At 42.7% G+C, this 20,436-nt stretch overlaps 2 protein-coding genes across 7 annotated transcripts in view; one reads left to right on the top strand and one right to left on the bottom strand.

Annotated features, from left to right (window-relative positions):
* The window catches only part of DLGAP5 (DLG associated protein 5), a 108,806-nt gene extending 93,312 nt beyond the window's left edge, over window positions 1-15,494 (bottom strand). For 3 of the 6 annotated variants that reach the window (XM_033952447.1, XM_033952448.1, XM_033952444.1), the window contains exons 1-3: window positions 15,167-15,296; window positions 12,524-12,769; window positions 4,991-5,193 (exon numbers count right to left, since the gene is read on the bottom strand). In XM_033952447.1, coding sequence (XP_033808338.1) covers window positions 4,991-5,193; window positions 12,524-12,769; window positions 15,167-15,209 — 492 coding nt within the window. In that variant the 5' untranslated portion in view covers window positions 15,210-15,296. Of the gene's footprint in view, window positions 1-4,990; window positions 5,194-12,523; window positions 12,770-14,085; window positions 15,091-15,166; window positions 15,297-15,321 lie in introns of those variants that run through there. The other 3 variants (XM_033952445.1, XM_033952443.1, XM_033952446.1) reach the window with 3 other exon arrangements.
* Window positions 15,495-15,650: 156 nt separating this feature from the next.
* Window positions 15,651-20,436, top strand: part of FBXO34 (F-box protein 34) — a 79,740-nt gene continuing 74,954 nt past the window's right edge. The window contains exon 1 of the mRNA XM_033952454.1: window positions 15,651-15,814. The gene's annotated coding sequence lies outside the window, so the exon portion shown is untranslated. The remainder of the gene's footprint in view (window positions 15,815-20,436) is intronic.

Raw genomic sequence — 20,436 nt, forward strand, 5'->3', positions numbered from 1 at the left:
TCTGCACACTCACCTTAAGAACTTCTTCTGAAAAATATTTCTGCCATTTACCTACCCCTCCCACCTAATGTGAAGAAGCTGTGATGGTAAAGGATACTCAGGACAGTAAAGTGATGGTCCTCAAGAAACAATTTGAAGCTATGGCCCTAGGGATTAAGGCGGCAGCCTCAGCTTCCTTTGTGGCATGAGCTTGCCATACCCGACTGGCTCGAGTCCTGGCCTCAGAAGACAAGACCCCCAGATGCTCCTTTCTGGGGTGAATTATATAGTGGACACTGTATGACATCATCAGAGTCATGAGTAAAGTGTCAGTCTATGCTATCTCCACCTGGACGATGCTCTGGATCAGACAGTGGGCAGGAGATTCAGCCTCTAAAGCCACACTGAGCAGGCTTCTTTTTCAGGAGCAGATGCTCTTTGGCAAGGGTCTGGATGACCTGCTGACCAGTGTTACAGTCAGTTATCCTAAGGCCTTGCAGATAAGGACCCTGGACGGCTCAGAATCTGAGAGGACAATCTACAAAGAGGTCCTTTCAGGGACCAGAGCAGAGGTTTAGAAAGGGGCAAGAGACAGCAAGTCTCTGGCTCTCGCCCCTCTCCACGAAAGCACAATGTTGCCAGTAAAGGGGCCAAGCTCCCCCTCAGATTGGTGCAAATTGTTGGTCCTGGAAGTTACATAGAAATATGATGGCAAATAAAGATCAAATGGCCCATTCAGTCTGCCCATCCACATCTCCTCCTCTCCCTAAGAGATCCCACGTGCCTGTCCCATGCATTCTTGAATTCAGACATAGTTTTTGTCTCCACCACCTCTTCTGGGAGCCTATTCCATGAATCTAAAACCCTTTTTGTAAAAAAAATAAAAATTTTCCTGAGCCTATCACCTTTTAACTTCATCCTATGCCCTCTCATTCCGCAGCTTCCTTCCAAATGAAAGACTCGCCTCATGCACACTTATGCCATGTAGGTATTTAAATGTCTCCTCATATCTCCCCTCTCCTACTTTTCCTCCAAAGTATACATATTGATATCTTTAAGTCTGTCCCCTTATGCCTTATGACGAAGACCACTGACCATTTTAGTAGCCTTCCTCTGAACCGACTCTATCCTGTTTATATCTTTTGAAGGTGCGGTCTTCAGAATTGTACACAATTTTCTAAATGAAGTCTTACCAGTCTTTAACAGGGGCATCAAAACCTCCTTTTTCCTACTGGCCATACCTCTACCTATGCATCTTAGCATCATCCTTCTAGCATTCGCCGTCACCTTTTTGACCTGTTTGGCCATGTTAAGATCATTACATACTATCACTCCCAAGACCCGCTCCTCTTTTGTGCTTGAAGTATTTCATCTTTGCGACTCCCCAGTAATCCACACTCTTTCGGTTCCTTTTACAAAGCCATGATAGTGGCTCTGTAAAAAGGGCCCTTTGTGAATAGTGGGACTCTTTCCTCAGTTGTTCTCTCTTTCCTTAAACATGATGCTTGTTCATCAGCTGTTATCAGTGTTGTAAAATTGTTGGGAGTGCACTCCTATATTTATCTGTCCTATATGAACATTTGAGGCAGTGACATGTCCAGCCAATGCAGCATATGACAGACTGAAGGCTCTTTGGTGAACAAGTCTATGCTTGAAGTATTTAATGTTTGCCTTTTTTTGAAATAAAAAAGTTTGGTGGCAATTTTATGGTCTTATGGTCTGTCTTTTTCTGACTTAACATTACCATTCTGAAAACAAACAAAAAAATTCCAAAAACCAAAATATGCCTGGGTCCCAAGGATTTTGGATAAAAGGATCTTGTACAGCAAAATCTTAGTTTTCAGATAAAAGGTCTGACTAGTATTAAAATAATTGCTAACATTTTAAAAGCTGAAAACTGAAGGGGGGGGAGGAAAACATTTAGTTTTACCGGTACTTAACTTCCTTTCCTTGAATCTTGCTATACCAACCCAGACACGGTTTTACACCACCCTGCCAAAAGATGGTGACAGAACATGGCTTTTCCATCGACACTGCTAACAAAGGAGTGATGTAGTCCTGAAACTTATACCAACTTTACCAGCAGGATACTAGCAAGTGAATAACCAGAAATGCAAAACATTCCTTACTAAATAGAACCCCAGCTCTATATTCCTCTGTAAAGACAAAAACTGGCTGGTCAGTTTACCAATACTGAAATCAAGGGATTCCTCTTGCAGCTACAAGTGTTTCCAAGAGAGTTCTGGACTAATCTAGTAGGATTTAAGGGAAAGAAAGAAAAAGGAAATTTGGGTTTAGAATAAAATTTCACAGTCCTTATTCTGCTAGACACATGAACTATCCAACTTTGAAGATAGGTAGGGGAAGCCAAGACTGCCGGGAGACCAGATTGCTGGTCTACAAATATATTGTGGGGATGCCAGATTAGTGGAAAGTGGGCTCTCTCGGAACGTACCTGAACCCTCCTGGAATACAATCTTCTTTACAACACGCAGATGGAAAAATCACCTTCCTGCAATGACCTGATTAATCTGTTTTGGCACAACCTAGCTTTAACGGGGGTGGCAGAAGAAGTTCTGTTGGATGGAACTCCATGATCAGAATGCTGCTGGTTCCGAGATGAGGAATAAACGGAAAAAAACATGGCTACTTACTTGTGGATTCTTATACTACTAAACTAAACTAAACTACTTTGTTTCTGATCCAAGCAGCAAAGTTTTAATTTACATGAAATCATTTAAGCTCCAGGATGTTGTGTAGCAGATACTCTTTTGGTGTCCATACACTTTGCATGGCAAGATGAAGATGTGCCTATTCCCACTCCCATCTGTTGTCAAAGTAATTATTAGGGAGTGTAGTTGGAAGAGGCATCGCTTGAATAGATTTGGTTTGTCCATCATTGGAGGGATTATCCTACGGAGGGCTAAACAGATATCTGGCTTGTTAGGGATTGATAGTATCGGTCTCAATGAAATTTGAGATGCTATTACAGAATTTGCATATTCAAACCTGGCAAATGGGACAACAAATGGCGCGTCTTAACTGAGATTTATTTTCTTATACTTTGGATCTTTGAGTGGAAATGTGCCTTGCTCTTGAAATAGTGTGTTTGCAAAACAGGCTTTGCTGAAGAAACTGTGATTGAAAGTGGATGGATTTCTACTTCTCTACATTTGAACTTGTACATTTTGATTGAACATTGATTCCAGCTTACAACTACTATTATAAGTACATTGCTACACATTCCTTATTGGAACTTTATAATTGGGAAGACTAATTTTTGGCAATTTTGTGGAGTTTTTCCCCAGAAACTGATGATTATGGTCAACATCCTTTTTGCAGTACCATATGGACTGATTATAAGTGTTAATTTACTCTGAGGTCTCTTTTTCTCCATGAACTTTTGATATAGTAGTAGTTGTAGGGTTGTTTTCTATATGTTTATTTGTGCTTGTTAATGTTTGCTGTATAGAAATAGTTCTGGAGTTTGGCTTTTGCTATCATATGACCCAAGAAACTAAAGTTGCTTTCATGATACTGTGGTTGCTTTCATGATACGAGTTGCTAGGGTAACTGACTGAGTTGGTAGGTAAAACCTATGGTATTGCTAAATACCTCAATGGACTGCAATGTGTGAGAAAGAAGGAAAGTAGGTTTTCCTCTTATCGGGAATCCTAGTGAGTGGAGGGTGCTGATAGTAACAACTGATGCTATCAAGATTGCAACTAAAGAATACAGCTGCTGAAAATATGCTGCAGCCTGCATCAGCTCCCTTTCAGTAGCTGGAATCAGAAAATCACTGCCTCATGTTGGGAATGTCCCTGCAACACTGATCTTCAGGCTGCCAGTCAGACCTTATGCCTGACTGTACCTCCACCACCCCTGTGGACTGATGACACGCTCAGGGACAGGCGGAGGTGAGAAGATGCAGCCGGCAACCTGTGAGACACTGCCAAGTCTCTAACGGATGCCAAACAGCCTGTGCTCGAACTCTCATTCAGCAGGAGAAAGATAGGTATGGCCCCAAGCTCCTACGAAGTAAATGCAGGGATTGACCTGTCAGCTGCAGACCGGTCTGGGAAATCTTAATGCAGGCAGAGCTAAATCACTCCGAGTACCAAACCCCCCCCCCAAAAAAAAGACACCAAATAAAATAATAAATTGTGAAGTGTAGAATACTCTCCTGCATGCCCATGTGCAGAAGGGAAAAACTGTAGAGGGAGCTTAGGAGCCCAATGAAGTACAGCAGAGGTACAGACAAAAATCCAGAGTGGATTTGTTCTGCAGATGGCATGCAGCCATGGGGATACTACCCATCTGTCTAGAACAGTGGTCTCAAACTCTTTGCAGGGCCACATTTTGGATTTTGGAGGGCCGCAGGAAAAATAGTTAATGTCTTATTAAAGAAATGACAACTTTGCATGATGTAAAGCTCATTAACGAGGAACCCAAACTATAGCTATGTGATGCTAGGTTCTCTGTTAGGAGTCACTGCCCAAGAAAAGAATTTAGGTGTTATTGTTGAGAATACTTTGAAACTTTTGGCAGCGGCAAAGACTAACTACTACAAAAATAAGTAATACTAATATGAAATAAGTAATAAAAAAGAAATACAGATATATGGTGGACTTTTTGTTTTTAAAAAATATATGCAAATATAATAAAAGGTGGCACTAGATCACAAATGTATAATGGGCATCAGGAAATGTTCCAATTCAAAATTTTTCTTCTATAAAATCTTTTGGAATTCAAATCCTCCCCTTAACCTTGAAACTATACTGGCTGTATGAGGTATTTCAAGTCATGTTCAATACCCACTGATCAATCTTTCTTAACTCTACAACACTCGTGAATGAATAAAAGATTGAAAAGAAACAAAACGCCTAAAAGTCAAGACTAATAAAGCTTAGCCAATTCACAAAAGCAATCCAAAACGGGTTAGACATGCCCATGATATAAGACTAAATAACATACCATACTATTTCAACATTCTTTAAAATTTTTACATTACCTTCTCTCTTTGTTTTGCTTGCCCGGTATATGGACCAGGTAAAAAGCATGGTACATCAGGTTTATAAAGCCCACATCTGAACACAGATTGCTTGGCTTTTTCTCGCTGTTCTTTTAATTTTCGAAGTTGTTTCTCTTCCTTGAAGCGCTGAAGCAAGTTCAACCGCTGATTTACCACCTGTTTGACTGATGTTTTAAATGATTCTGGAACATTAAAATTAAAAAATATGGTGAAGTTTTGCCTATAAATGAGTAACAATGGAAGTAAAAACAATATCATTACTAAATCCATGACAGAGATTTCCACCTTGCTATCAGGTGCCACTCAGATATTTTTCCTCATTTTTCTTGCCCTATATTGAGAAATTTTGACTTCAAAATTCATCAGTGTCATAGCATTCTTGTATTGTTAGCTTCATGCAAGTAAGGTGAGCGTGGTGCTGAAGTTGCAATATGTGTCCCTGGGTGCGAGATGAACTCTTAAGTCAGGGTGAACTGTAGGGATGGACGTCTGATAAGTTCTGATCCAAGGCATCAGAACACAGGCAAGGTCAGCACACAGGCAGTTCTGAACCAAGCCAGGTCGGCACACTAATCTAGGCCCTGTGTACGGATCTATGCCTTGTGTTTGGATCTGAGGCCTTGTTTCTCATTCCCTCTCCCTCCTGCCACCTATACATTCTAAGCAAGGACAAGGTTTGCACCTTATGATAGAATGCTGAGGCATTTCTCCTCCCTTCCTGTCACATATTAACCTGACACACATTTACCCTTATTCCTTATCTTGTTTAAGCATCCCTTATATGGGCAACAATTAGACTTTTCCTAAGCAGGCCTTGACTTAAGGCTAATCAAAAGAGCTTAAGGAGTATGCATTATAACCTTTGGATTGTCACATGCTATAATAAGATTTGAGACATATCAGAAATGTACACATTAGGAATCACTTGATTATAACCATTATATATATTCAGATGTCATGTGAGAACTTTGAGAAGCACATGAAATATGTAAACAATGAATTACTTTGGCCTAATCCTCATCGTAAATGCATTATGAAATTATAACCTTGTAGAGCATTAACTAAGTAATTAATGGAGCTATGATTCTCAATAAAAGGGGGAGAGACCATTCATTTGAAGCACCTCCTTCCCGACTCTAAGACTGCGTGTGTGTGTTTCCTATGTGGCATTCCTACAGTGAACTTGAACCGTGTTCAGATTAAAGAGAAGAAGTTTGGAGGGAAGTGTGAAAGTGAGATTGGGAAGTAAGTGATAAAAAATAAATAGTAGTGATTGTTTAAAATCTGTAAATGTTCTGGCTGGTTGAAAGTTTGCTCTAAGCATGTACACCGAGAGGAGAGCAAGCCTGCTAGGAAGTGGGTATAATTATCAGGTGGCTTGATTGGTGATGGCTCAAGCACTAGGTTCAAAGAAGTTTAGCTGAGATAAGGGGAGAGTGTGACGCAGTGGTTAAAGCTACAGACTCAGCACCCTAGGGTTGTGGGTTCAAACCCATGCTGCTCCTTGTGACCTTGGGCAAGTCACTTAATCCCCTCATTGCCCCAGGTACATTAGATAGATTGTGAGCCCACCGGGACAAACAGGGAAAAATGCTTGAGTACCCGAATAAACTCATGTAAACCGCTCTGAGCTTTCCTGGGAGAACGGTATAGAAAAGTGAATAAATAAATAATGTTGAAAGAGTTTGAGTGAAATTCTGATTGCCTTTTTTCATATAAAGAAACACAAGAGTGAGTGTAAGCATTGAAAAATACTGGTTTCCTGAATAAAACATTCTCCTTGGATAAAAAGGGTTTGCGAGAAAACAATGTTACTTACCATAACAGTTGTTATCCAGGGACAGCAGGCAGCTATTCTCACTAGTGGGTGATGTCATCCGACAAGAGCCCCGATGCGGACGTCTCACAAGCATACTTGCTTGAAGAAACTTCAGAAGTTTCGAGATGTCCGCACCGCGCATGTGCGAGTGCCTTCCCGCCCGATGCTCCGGGCGTGTCTCCTCAGTTCAGGTAGCTAGCAGAGAAGCCAACCCAGGGGAGGTGGGTGGGACGTGAGAATAGCTGCCTGCTGTCCCTGGATAACAACTGTTACGGTAAGTAACATTGCTTTATCCCAGGACAAGCAGGCAGGTATTCTCACTAGTGGGTGACCTCCAAGCTAACCTCAATGGGATGGTGGGAGAGTTGGCAACTTAGGAGAATAAATTTTGTAATACTGTTTGGCCAAACTGTCCATCCCGTCTGGAGAAAGTATCCAGACAATAATGAGAGGTGAAGGTATGAACCGAGGACAAAGTGGCAGCCTTACAAATCTCCTCAATCGGTGTAGATCTGAGGAAGGCTACAGAGGCCGCCATTGCTCTGACCTTATGGGCTGTGACTTTACAGGGAAGGGGTAATCCAGCCAGGGCATAGCAGAAAGAGATGCAAGCCGCCATCCAGTTGGAGATGGTATGCTTCGAGACAGGGCGTCCCAACTTGTTCGGATCAAAGGACACGAAAAGTTGAGGAGCAGTTCTGTGAGGTTTGGTGCGATCCAGGTAGCCATCCAGCAAGCTATGTATTTAAGGGGGATTTTAAAAAGGTATGGGGAGATGATTTAAAAAGGTACCGGGGGAGGGAATGATTTTAAAGGTTTAGATAGGCTGCCCCATTTAAGTAAGCTGCGCCTCTTAGGCAGGTTTGTAAAACCCATGTATAGGCCGCGGTAATGGCAAAATATTAAAAATTCATAGACAGAAAAAATGGCTCACACAGGGCCTTAGTGAGAGCACATAACACAATGTTCCATGACAGGAATGGCCATTGCACAGGAGGATGCAGCCACTTAGCTCCCTTCAAAAATCTGGCTACATCAGGATTAGAAGCCAAAGAATCTTTCTCCACTTGAGCTCTAAAGCACAAGAGGCTTGCAACCTGTACTTTCAGGGATCCAACCACCAGGCCCTTTACTAATCTGTCCTAGGACCACTGACAGCGGAGCCTTAAAAGGCTCCACATCCAGTTTAGCACTCCAGCGCTAAAAGGTTTTCCAAGCCTTAGCATAGGCTGCCACAGTCACCAGTTTTTTAGATCTTAGTAGGGTAGCCATGACTACCTTTGAGTAGCCCTAGCTTGCCAAGGCTGTGCACTCAAGAGTCATGCCATAAGCTTAAAGCGTTCCAGATTTTCCAAGGAAACTGGACACTGCGAAAGGGTCGGATGAAGAGGCAATTTTGTCTCTCTGTAGACGAAACAGATCTGCGTTCCACAGCCTAAGCAGCCAATCTGGAGCAATAAGGATAACCAATCACAGGAAAATTACCCAGCTTATTATGGATCATGGGTGAAATACATACAACAATCCTCTCTATAACAATAGTTGTCATGGGTGAACTGGAGAGTCCACAGGGGCCATGGAATCCCTAAAGATTGGCGGTTGCCAGTTGGTTCCTGCCCACCCACCCTGCGCTGTACTTTTAAATCTTCGGGCAGCTGCCACACCAGTGTCAACAAGTGAGCCTGTCCCCAGAAGTAGAATGAAGGGTTCTGGGACAGGCCTGCTCATTGAAATTGTGTGGCAGCTGCCTGAAGATTTAAAAGCACAGCATCGGAAGGAAGGGGGGGGGAGGGAACTGATGAGAGGCTGTGCCACAGGATTCTGCTGAGTGGAGCTCTTGGGCCCCCCCATCAAATAAAATAGCATTCCATTGCCTATGATGGTTTTACTACAGCATCCATGCTGGTACTTCCAAGCTCGAACCTTTAGCTGAAGAAATGAGAGACTTTTCTGTTGGCAGCCGATGCCATCAGATCAAACTTTAGACGCACCCATTGACACACAATGCTGTTGAAGGTCTTCCGAGACAGCAACCACTCCACTGGGTCTAGTGTCTGCCAGCTGAGATAGTCGTGTACAAGTTATCTACTCCTACCACATGTGCTGCCAATAGAGCCTGTAGGTGCTGCTGATAGAGCCTGTAGGTGGACTTCTACCCAATGAAACAATAACTGTAATATGCTTTACTTAAGATTAGCGAAGGTTAAATGTAAAGCGTTACAACAATTGATGAACTCTGCGGCGAGGTTAATTTTGGGTATCTCACGCAGGGAACACATCGCTCCGGAGTTAAAATAATTGCACTGGCTTCCAGTGACTCAAAGGTTTGCTTTAAGATGCTATCAGTAGTACATCAGAGTTTGCATGGATTTGTGTCAGTGAATTTTCAAACAGTGTGGGAGGTGTACCAGCCGAGGAGGTGTACCAGCCGAGGAGGGCTTTGAGGTCAGAAGGTACTATGAGACTGACCTCTATGAAGGAGAATACTGTTCGGTATGTTAAATCTAGAACAGTAATAATGTCCGTGGCGGAAGTGAAACTGTGTAATTACCTCCCTGTTATACTGAGGAATTGTTCTGACTGGTTAAAGTTCAGGAAAATGTTAAAGACCGAACTATATGTTAAGGCCTTTTTCTGAATTTTGCTGAAGAGTTAGTTAGGATATCTTGAACTGTGATCATGGTGATTTAATTTAGTGAAGACTGATAATATATTACTTCCTCTAGTTTTTGAGGTTACTTGAGGGGGCTATGTTAGTATGCAATTGTACTATAATTGAAAGTGTTATTCATGTAGTGTGGATGTTTTATTGTTAACCACTTAGGTATAGGTGGTCTAGAAATTTTAGAAATAAATAAAATAAGCATTCTTTGCGCCTCCATGCCTCTTGACATAGGCCACTGCTGTGGTGCTGTCCGAGAGAATCCTGACCACTTTGCCTTCTAGGGTGTTCTCCAGCATCTGCAGAGCTAGACACCCCACAGGTTCTAGTTCCAGTTGGATGAGCAACCACTTTCTCTGATAGGGCAACCTACGGCCCTAAACTGAACCACCCTTGCAATGACCTCCCCAACTGTACAGGCTGGCATCTGTTGTCAGGATCATCCAAAAGGATATGCAGAGCAGCAAGCCTTTTGCCAGCAACTCTGGCTGGCACCACCAATGCAAACTTAGGTGCACTTCTGGCATCCAGGCCAACAGCTTCTGAAAAGAATCCATCTATGGAGACCAGCAGGACAATAGCATGTCCTGGAAAAGTCATAGATGGGCTCTCACCTAGGGACCACCTCTATAGTCACTACCATTGACTTCAGCACCTGCAGATAGTGCCAAGCTGTAGGAGTTGGCATTGCCAGGATCGCCAAAATCTGGCATCTTAGCTTCAGTTTGCTTGGTTCTAGAAGAAAAACACAGCCTTCTGCCATGTGTTAGCAGATCCCCAATTACTCTAGGGATTGTGCGGGTGCCAGGTCGCTCTTCCTGAAACTGATGATCCAACCCAGTTCCAGCAGCAGTCGGACCACTTGCTCCACTGCTTTCTTGTCATCGATCTTGATTGGAGTTCTGATCAGTCAATCATCCAAGTATAGATGCCCCTGGATCCCTGCCTTGTGCTGGTGCACTGCTACAATGAGCATCACCTTGGTAAAGGTGCAAGGCACCATTGCCAGATCGAATGGTAGCACTGAGAACTGGAAACATCTCCCCAGGACATAGAACCTCAAGAATTTTCTGTGATCTGGAAATTCAAGACTATGCAAGTAAGCCTCCGTCAAATCCAGAGAGGCTAGAAATTTACCTAGTGCTACTGATGTTATGACCAAACGAACGGTCTCCATTTGGAATCGAGGAACTCTCAGAGCTGCACCAACCAACTTCAGATCCAGGATTGGACTCCAGTCGTCTAAGTCTTTCTTGGGCATGATGAACTATACAGAGTACCTGTCCAAGCCCTTCTTTGGCTGCTTCGGTTCTATGACCTGAATATCCAAGAGTCGTTTCACCATTGTTTGGACCCTGACCATTTTCTCTGGCTGTCCAGCCGACAAATAAGTCCAGTAGAGGATGAAAAAATTTGAGCTTTTTCCCTCTCAAAAGATGTATAGCATCCAGCTGTCCAAGGAAATCCTCGTCCAAGCCTCCCAGTAAACCAACATAAGAACTGCCGCTGCTGGGTCAGACCAGTGGTCCATCGTGCCCAGCAGTCCACTCACACGGTGGCCCTCTGGTCAAACACCAGCGCCCTGAGGCTAGCCCTACCTGCATACGTTCCAGTTCAGCAGGAACTTGTCTAACTTTGTCTTGAATCCCTGGAGGGTGTTTTCCCCTATGACAAACTCCGGAAGAGCGTTCCAGTTTTCTACCACTCTCTGGGTGAAGAACTTCCTTATGTTTGTACAGAATCTATCCCCTTTCAATTTTAGAGTGTGCCCTCTCGTTCTCCCTACCTTGGAGAGGGTGAACAACCTGTCCTTATCTACGAAGTCTATTCTCTTCAGTACCTTAAATGTTTCGATCATGTCCCCTCTCAATCTCCTCTGCTCGAGGGAGAAGAGGCCCAGTTTCTCTAATCTTTCGCTATACAGCAACTCCTCCAGCCCCTTAACCATCTTAGTCGCTCTTCTCTGGACCCTTTCGAATAGTACCGTGTCCTTCTTCATGTATAGCGACCAGTGCTGGACGCAGTACTCCAGGTGAGGGCGCACCATGGCCCGGTACAGCGGCACAATAACCTTCTCTGATCTGTTCGTGATCCTTTTCTTTATTATTCCTAGCATTCTGTTCACTCTTTTCGCCGCCGCCTCCTATTTGTGGGGGTTTGGCTATTTCCCCGACGTTATTGAGACTTCTTGGAAGCTGCTGTGGGGTGCGAACCAGAAACTTGCCTCAAACCTCCAACCCTCTGCCAAGTGCCCTAAAATGATTTCCGAGCAGAGTACCCCGCTGATGACTGATAAAATTGTCTAGAACAGTGGTCTCAAACTTGCGGCCCAGGGGCTACATGCGGCCCGCCAGGTACTATTTTGAGGCCCTCGGTATGTTTATCATAATCTCAAAAGTAAAATAAAACAGATTATTGATCATATGTCTCTTTAGCTATAAATGACAATATTATGATAAAGACTTAGCCAAAAGGAAAGATTGATAAACTATAAAGAGTTTTACCTCATGCAAAATTGTCATTTCTTTATTAAGACATTAACTATTTTTTCTGAGGCCCTCCAAGTACCGACAAATCCAAAATGTGGCCCTGCAAAGGGGTTGAGTTTGAGACCACTGGTCTAGAACCATGTAAAGTAGCACAACCAGACCCCCCAAGGGCATGCAGTCTACTGTCTGGCAAAGACTTAGGATGACGATCTGTCATGCTGGTCATTAGGTCATCCAGCCCCTTGCCAATATCACTAGTGGAAGTCCTTCAGCCTCAAGACGGAGTTCATGTACCCCACTAATCTTCTGTAAACCACATAGAACTTAACGGTATTGCGGTATATAAACTGTTATTATTATTATTCATTCGAAAGACAGATGGCGAGCAGAGAAAGCACAAAACCATAAACAAACTTATTTGGTGTATTAAGATTGTTGATTACCATAGGTTTTCAATGACAGAAAGAGGCCAAAGGGCAAAAATTAAGAGATTTTTGGAGACCAAAATGAAAAACGCATGCACCCCCCTCCCCATGACTCACTCTCTTTTGTTTCTTCTAGTTCTGAAAGAAGCGCTTTAGTCCCCTCCAACTGGGAAATGTCACTCTCTTTTAATGGAGAAATGTTGAGATCATGAAGTGGAAGCCCTCTGCTCTTTCTAAATGCCTTGTGTCTGTTCTCCTTCTGTGTCACAGATTTTCTGCGTGCGATCTTTGCTCTGAATATTTCAGTACTCAGATCTTTTTTGTAGCGATTCACAAACTGGGATTTAATATCCATCCTTTGACCTGTATATTTGAAGAAAAAAAAAAAGGAGACAATTTGTAAATTTTGAAAACGGAACTATAAACATACCTTTTTTATAGTACATACTTTTCTTCTACATTCTCATCTACTGATATTTAAACATTATTATACCATTAGACTACAAATTAGACATCAATAATAATGAAAGATGAAAATCATATTGTATAAAAAGGGGAAGTCAAAGGATGGCAATAGGAAAGCAGTGAAAGACAGAATAGCTTACAAAATAACCCACTTTTTTTTTTTGTTCTGATCATATTTCTAGGGTCCCCCTCTCTCTGGTCTGTTACAACCTAAGACTGTTGAAATGAAAGACCTGTGTCTTTACCAACAGGTAATCATTCCCTTGGAAATCATTTTAGGCATATGCTGACCAAGAAGTAGTGCGATACTGTACCTACATAAGTATTATGAACACCCTGTAAGTTAACATACTAGCAACTCTTGGCACTGGTGTCAATACAATGCCTGTCTATGAATGTTTAATATTTTGCCATTACCGCGGTCTATACATGGGTTTTACAAACCTGCCTAAGAGGCGCAGCTTACTTAAATGGGGCAGCCTATCTAAACCTTTAAAATCATCCCCTCCCCCTTTTTAAATCATCTCCCCATACCTTTTAAAATCCCCCTTAAATACATAGCTTGCTGGATGGCTGCCTCCTCTAATCTCGTGGCCAGCGGTGCAGGACAGTTGCAATCTTTTTGGCATCCAGCCTGGCCCCGCACTGCTTGCTGAATGGCTGCCGTCAGTTCTCGCTAGTTTCGCCAGATCTGACGGCAGCCATTCAGCAAGCAGTGCAGGGCCAGGCTGGATGCCAAAAAGATTGCAACTGCCCTGCACCGCTGGCCGTCGTTCAGCAGGTAATGTTCCGGTAAGATAAACCGTAGTTAATACCATGGGGCGGCTTATCTACTGGTTTTAAAACATAGATCACAATTTGCTGCGGCCTACACATGGGGGCAGCCTACATATGGGGGAAATACAGTAATCATTTTTTCAACTCCACCTTCTTCCCAGGGAGCTGCTCCTCCCCATCAAGTTAGAACTGTAACAAAAGACATCACCAGAAGGAGGGAAACTGGGAAGAATCCCCAACAGCACAATGCTGTTCTGCTCTATGACAAATATTACAAAATTCAAGCAGCTGTTATAAAATAGATACAAAAATATGTACAACCAGCACTAATCTTACATAGAGCTCGTAGCTACTTGCATGACACGCTATTCAGCAGACTTGAAGCAGTCTACACACTCTCGAGAGCATTCCTTATTTTTTTAATTCTCTCAGCTCACCAGAAAGACAGATATTTTTCCAGTTCCAGACTAATTCCAAGCCAATGTAGCATCTCCTCTGGTGAAGTGAGCTTTCAATGCAATTGGTGGGTGCTTACTGCAGTCCACATACACAGAGGAAATGGTCATCTGAATCCATCTGTAAATTGAGGCTTTAGAGCAGTGGTCTCAAACTTGCAGTCCGGGGGCCACGAGAAGCACTCGCTTAACATCAAATGAATGCAATGTTTTATCCTTTTTTCTTAGTTCCCATAGAGTGAAAAGACCTCCTGATTTAATGTGGAAGGCCATTTTTGAAAAGAAGGACAGAACCATACATAAGGAGAGTTCAGCTTCTGTAATTTTGAGGAATGGCTCCCTGCAGGAAAGAGCTTGCAACTCAGAGACTCATCTGGTCGACATAATTGCTACCAAGAACACCGTCTTGACCTTAAGATCCAAAAGGGAAGCCTCCCATATGGGCTCATACAAAGCTCTACTAAGACCCTCCAATACAATGTTACAGTTTCAGGAAGGGAACGAGGAACACATCAGCAGACACAAAGAGCTCTTTTAATGAGCCGAGCTTAGAAACAGGAAAGGCCTGTTATCTGCACTTTCAGAAATCCAACTGACAGACCCTTCTGAAGTCCCTCATGCAAAAAGTCCAAGACTACCGAAATTGGAGCTAAGAAGGGCTCTACAAAGTCCACAGCACATCAGCGCTGAAAGAACTTCCAAGCCTTAGAATAGGCTGCCACAGTCAACTGCTTCTTAACTCTGAGCAAAGTGGTGATGACCATGCCCAAATAACCCTTGGTGGGCCACCCACACAAGAGCCATGCCATAAGCCCAAAGTGCTCCAGATTCTTGACAGGGACCAGTGAAAAGATTCTCTTGTAATGGCAGTCTGAGACCTTCATTCCTCTGGAGGCGGATTAGGTCCACATACTAATATATCGGAATATGTTTATGTATAAATTGCTCTTTGAATATAGTAGATTTTATATATTTTAATACTTTTTCTTGTTAAAATAAGTTCATGTACAGGACAAGAGCACATATGATAGCCAAGTGTGTAAAAACAAAACAAAAAAAACACCTAAAAGGGGCAGGAGGTACAATACACTCAGATCCCCGAACATATCACTGAAAAAGCAAGAGCATTTCCTTAGAAAACTTATATATACCAACACCACTTTAGCTTTCCATAGACTAAATGAATATGATCACAAAGACGCACAAAAAGATACATACCCACAAACACCGATAAACCACTAACCCAAATAAAAACACGATCCGCAAGAAGAAGAGTAGGGTACGTCTCAAAACTTCTTTTTTTTTTTTAATCAACGGTCTAGTCCCCATACAGCGCAAGCAAGCCCTTCAAACATACAGGAATTCTCATTGGTCAGCGGGAAAATTCGAACCACATGGAGGAACATTCCTATTGGATAGGTAGACTATGACATTACTACTCATTGGTTTAGAATAGATGTCTAGGCGGAGTAAAACTTTTTGGGCGGTATCAGGTATATGCAATAGAGATAATTTTGGGGGTGGTAAGAAGGGCAACTGTGTTAACGGCAAATTGTGTCTACTGTAGTTCTAGTGAAAACAGATTGAGGCTTAGAACACAAATGGGCTCGTTAGTTGTCCTTGAGAGGCGGAACCTAGAAGGATGTTCTCTGCGTGCTGATTGGTTACAGAATAATACTTCCTAGACGAACGCAACTGGGAAGAATGAAAGGTGAGGAGTCTGTTTGCGTAGCGGTGGACTGCAAGTAGGGGGGGAAGTATTGTTTAAGCTTTGCACGCAGATCTGTTTCAGAGATAGTGCTTGTGTGTACTGTATACAGAATTATCAAGCGTATGAAATGACAGCCGAACCTTTAGACGAATTCCTTCACACCCCTGACGTCCAAGTTCTAGTAATTCAACATCTCTCCTTGCGTCCTTTTCGTTCTTTCAGGGTTTCCGCAGCTAGCATTGTGCTTGTGCAGGTTTCTGGCTTCTTCTTTGTCAGGACTTTGGAAGAAACAGACGTTTCAGCCACCATGCTGTGGCTTTCTGCAGTGTGACTTTGGAAATAGTGGGTTCACTGACCTGTCTGGGAACAGGGCAATCCACCAATTTGAATTTTTGCGGGAAAGTCAATTGGTCAGAAACTCCTTAGAATGGAAAAGGCTGTGGTGAACTGCCCTATTCCCAATCAGGTGAGTGAACCCACTATTTCCAAAGTCATATTGCAGGCTTGAGCAAACCCTGAAGAAAGCCACAACATGGTGACTGAAATGTCCATTTCTAACTGACAAAGATGCAGTGAGACCCGGAAACCTGCACAAGCACAATGCCAGCTGCAGAAACCCTGAGAGAGCATCTAACCCAGCTCCACTCAGAGAGAGCGAGAACTAAAAGGCCTTGAGCATGCACAGATGCTCAAGGCCCAACACAAGGAAGAGGAAGATCTTTGGGCACCGGCATGTCCCGTGCGTTGGTGCTGGATAGGGGTAAGAGAATGTGTTTGAGTGGGGGATGCCAGATCGTGTGTGTTTGGGGGGGGGGAGGCACTCATAAATCGAGTCAAGCTCGGTTTCTGAGGTGCAGATTTTTAAAATGTTTTGCTCATCTTACAAAACACTTGCAAACTGCGGCACTCGTAAACCGAGGTTTGACTGTATAGCACTTATGCACAAAAATACCAAAGACACCTTTGATGCACATAGTGGCATATAGCTCTTGCTATGAACTTATAGAATTGCCCTGTCTGTGGCTAAAAGTATGCTCATGGGTTTCAGAACAAATATAGTAGTTGGTGAGGGGAAGGTGCATTTCTACCTGTTAAGTTACTTGCTTTATTTTGGCTTTGATATACCATTCTCAATGAACATGTCAAAATTATTTATGAGGAAGAATCAGGAATAAGACCTGCGTGAAAATGTAGGCGGAGACCCCCAAAAATAAAGTTATACTTCTAAGAGAGACATTGTGCTTATGAATTCAAGTCTCTGGACAATCATATTTCTGCCTGTCAGCAGGAGATGATATGCTGTATGAGAGATTCACCTTTGCTCTAGTAAGTGGCAGAGATCTGCTGACTGTGACATCATTGGATAAGTTCAAGCAACAGTACAGGATAAAATGTCCTACCAAAGAATTATCAGAACTATAATCAAGCTCAGGACAGAGGAGGCCTGTCCTCAGCAATCAATACCTTAGTATTAAGAATAGTGTCAGGGAAATAGGTCAGTTTTGACACTAGGTGATGTCATGCTTCAATATGGCTCCATGATATAGCCAATAGAAATGATTCATGTGACAAACCAATGGAAAGTGAGTATGTAATCTGTAACTAGGTAGTACCCTAGGCTACTGAACTAAAAGTATATGTGGCATTCTGACTGGCATAGCCCATGTATGTATGTTATCCTTTTAGCCCAATGTGCTGTACTTTTGTTTCATGTGAGCTGCCTTTTGCTTATTGCTAATAAACCTAAATTATAACAGCAATTGGACTGTTGCAAGGTCAATTGTTTATGAAAAGATTTGCGGCCTGTCTTTTCATTTACAAATAAAAGTATATATAGTGGTACCTTGGATTACGAGCATAATCCGTTCCAGGAGCATGCTCGTAAACCAAAATGCTCGTTTATCAAAGCGAGTTTCCCCATAGGAAATAATGGAAACTCTCTTTGATACGTTTCCATCCCCTGAGGCCAGCGGCGCTGCTCTATCCCTCCCCGAGAACTGGCATTGCTCCACCCGAAGGCCCCCCCGTGATCGGGCACCCTCCCCGCCGCGATCGGGCACCCCCCCTCCGCCGCGATTGGGCACTCCCCCGCCGCGATTGGCCACCCCCCTGCCACTGCTTACTGTCATCTGGGCACTGGCATGTCCTGTGCGTTGGTGCTGGTGCCCGAAGATCGGCCTCCTCTTCTTGTTGGGCCTTGAGCATCTGCGCATGCTCAAGGCCTGCGAGTTCATGTTCTCTCTGTGAACTCGCAGACCTTGAGCATGCGCAGATGCTCAAGGCCCAGCAAGAAGAGGAAGCCGATCTTCGGGCACTGGCACCAATGCACAGGACATGCCGGTGCCCAGATGACAGTAAGCAGCGGTGGGGGGGGGTGCTGGATCGCGGGGAGGGCGCTCGTAAATCGAGCCATGCTCAGTTTCCAAGGCGACGATTTTGCGAATGTTTTGCTCATCTTGCAAAACACTCGTAAACCGAGGTACCACTGTATTTAAAATATAAAGAACTAGGAAGGCGTACCAATTTTGTATAGAAAAGTAACTAAACATTCATGCCAAAATAATCCATACTGTAAATGCAGTGAAACACAACCATGTAAGTTACTCAACATATGTTTCTTAATAAAATCATATATCTGACTATCTCTGTGCAATGGTCCTTCTTTCCGATATTTAAGATGTTGGACCAAAAGCCTAAGTGTAAAAATGGGCCATTAAGGATGCCCTAAATTTCTTATGAAAATTTTTATTAGGCACTCTTTATGAGAAAATTAATAATGAGGAGCCCAAACAAGTCTCAACTATACAAAACAGAAAAGACCTCTCTCTTCTATATTTTATATATAATAATGAATCAGGTCCAAACTAAACTTGTGTGCCAAAATAATCATTAGTCCAATTGCAATAGTATCATTCTGATGTTTTTATCATTTATTTTGAATTTTCTCAAATATCTACACATTATAAGTACTCATCTTCAGCTTCTTCAATCACAACGGATCAATGGGACGCAGACATATCATGTTTTGCCATATGGCTGTTTCAAGGCATGTCCCCTTACTTGAAATAGCCATATGGCAAAACAGGAAATCATGTCAGTGTCCCCATCAATCCAATGTGATTGAAGAAGCTGAAGATGAGTGCTTATAATTTGTAGATATTTGAGAAAATTAAAAATAATTGATAATAAAAACATCCAAATGATACAATTGTAACTGGATTAATAATTATTTTGGCATACTGAAGCTCAGTTTGGACCTGGGTAGCCACTGAGGTTCATTATTAATTATATATAAATATAGGAGAGGTCTTTTTTGTTTTGTATAGTATAAATTTCTTATGTTTAGGTCCAGTTCAAAGAAACTTGAAATTTTTGCATAACAATAGAGCTACAAAGAAAAATAGCACTAAAGTGCTAGCATATCCAGCTGGAGAAGGGGTGGAAGAATTAGGATTGAAAAAGTCTAGTTGATTTATATAGCATAATTAAGGTTTGATACAGAGGTATCTCCTTGTAGAGTGGCTTTTCTTAAGCTTGCTTCTCAGGAAAGTAGTGACCAGTATCAGTGTGCACTGAAGCATTAAGAGATGGGATGCAGAGTGCGATACTATAAATGACTGAAACTTGATGTTGTAAAAGGTTCTGGAAATTAGGATTGCAGCTTTGTAAATTGCCCTTCTACAGCATTAACACATAATAAATTGCTCTCTAGTATCAGGAATTTATTCAGCAAAATTATAAGCCAATTAAGAATCACAGTCTTGAGGAAAATATTTTGAGAAATTGCCCATTTCCAAATATGAAAGAACATCCTGACATAAAGAAGAGAGTTTGCTCCCCCTTGATTGTTGATATAGTACATTGCTGCTCGATTGTCTATTCTGACAAGGAGGAAATAGTTGAGAAGATGATCCTGAAACGTTCTTAGAGCATTGCGAATTGCCTGAAGCGCTAACAGATTGATGTGTAGTGTTCTCTCTTGAGTAGACCAAACTCCCTGAGTCAGCAGACCATCTAGGTAAGCTCCCCATGCCTATATGGACGTGTCAGTCAGAAGAACTTACTGGTATGGAGGGATGTGGAACAGCAAATCTCTGGCTAGATTTGCTGGTCACAACCACCAGCTACTGAATTGTTATATCCCTGCGTATGTGCAGTCTTCTTTATTTGTAAACCGCAGAGAGCTGCAAGGTTGTAGCAGTATACAAGAGCACTGTTATGTTATTGGAGAGATTGACGAGGCGAGGAGACCCTGATCTGCTGGGATAGTGGATCCAAGACTTGAGACCACTCAAATGCTAGATTCCATTGAGCTGGTCTGAGATTGAGACAGGCGAAGGGCGGTCACATAAACTGTGGATGCCGTATGACCCAGGAGACGAATCATTTGTCTTGCTGAAATTTTCTGAAGAGTAGACACGATTGCAAATTTGAAGCAAGGTGTTTTGGCCCTACTGAGGCAAGTAGCTCTACTACTATATATATCATTTGTATAGCAGCGCTGTACATTTTTATATTTAGTAGACAGTCCCTGCTCGGAAAAGCTTACAATCTAATTTGGACAGACAGACATGACATATAGGCTGGATGGGCACAAGGCCCAATTGAGGCAATTTTTGGAA

This window comes from Geotrypetes seraphini, chromosome 7, assembly GCF_902459505.1.
Source record: "Geotrypetes seraphini chromosome 7, aGeoSer1.1, whole genome shotgun sequence".
NCBI classification, from domain to species: Eukaryota; Metazoa; Chordata; class Amphibia; order Gymnophiona; family Dermophiidae; genus Geotrypetes; species Geotrypetes seraphini.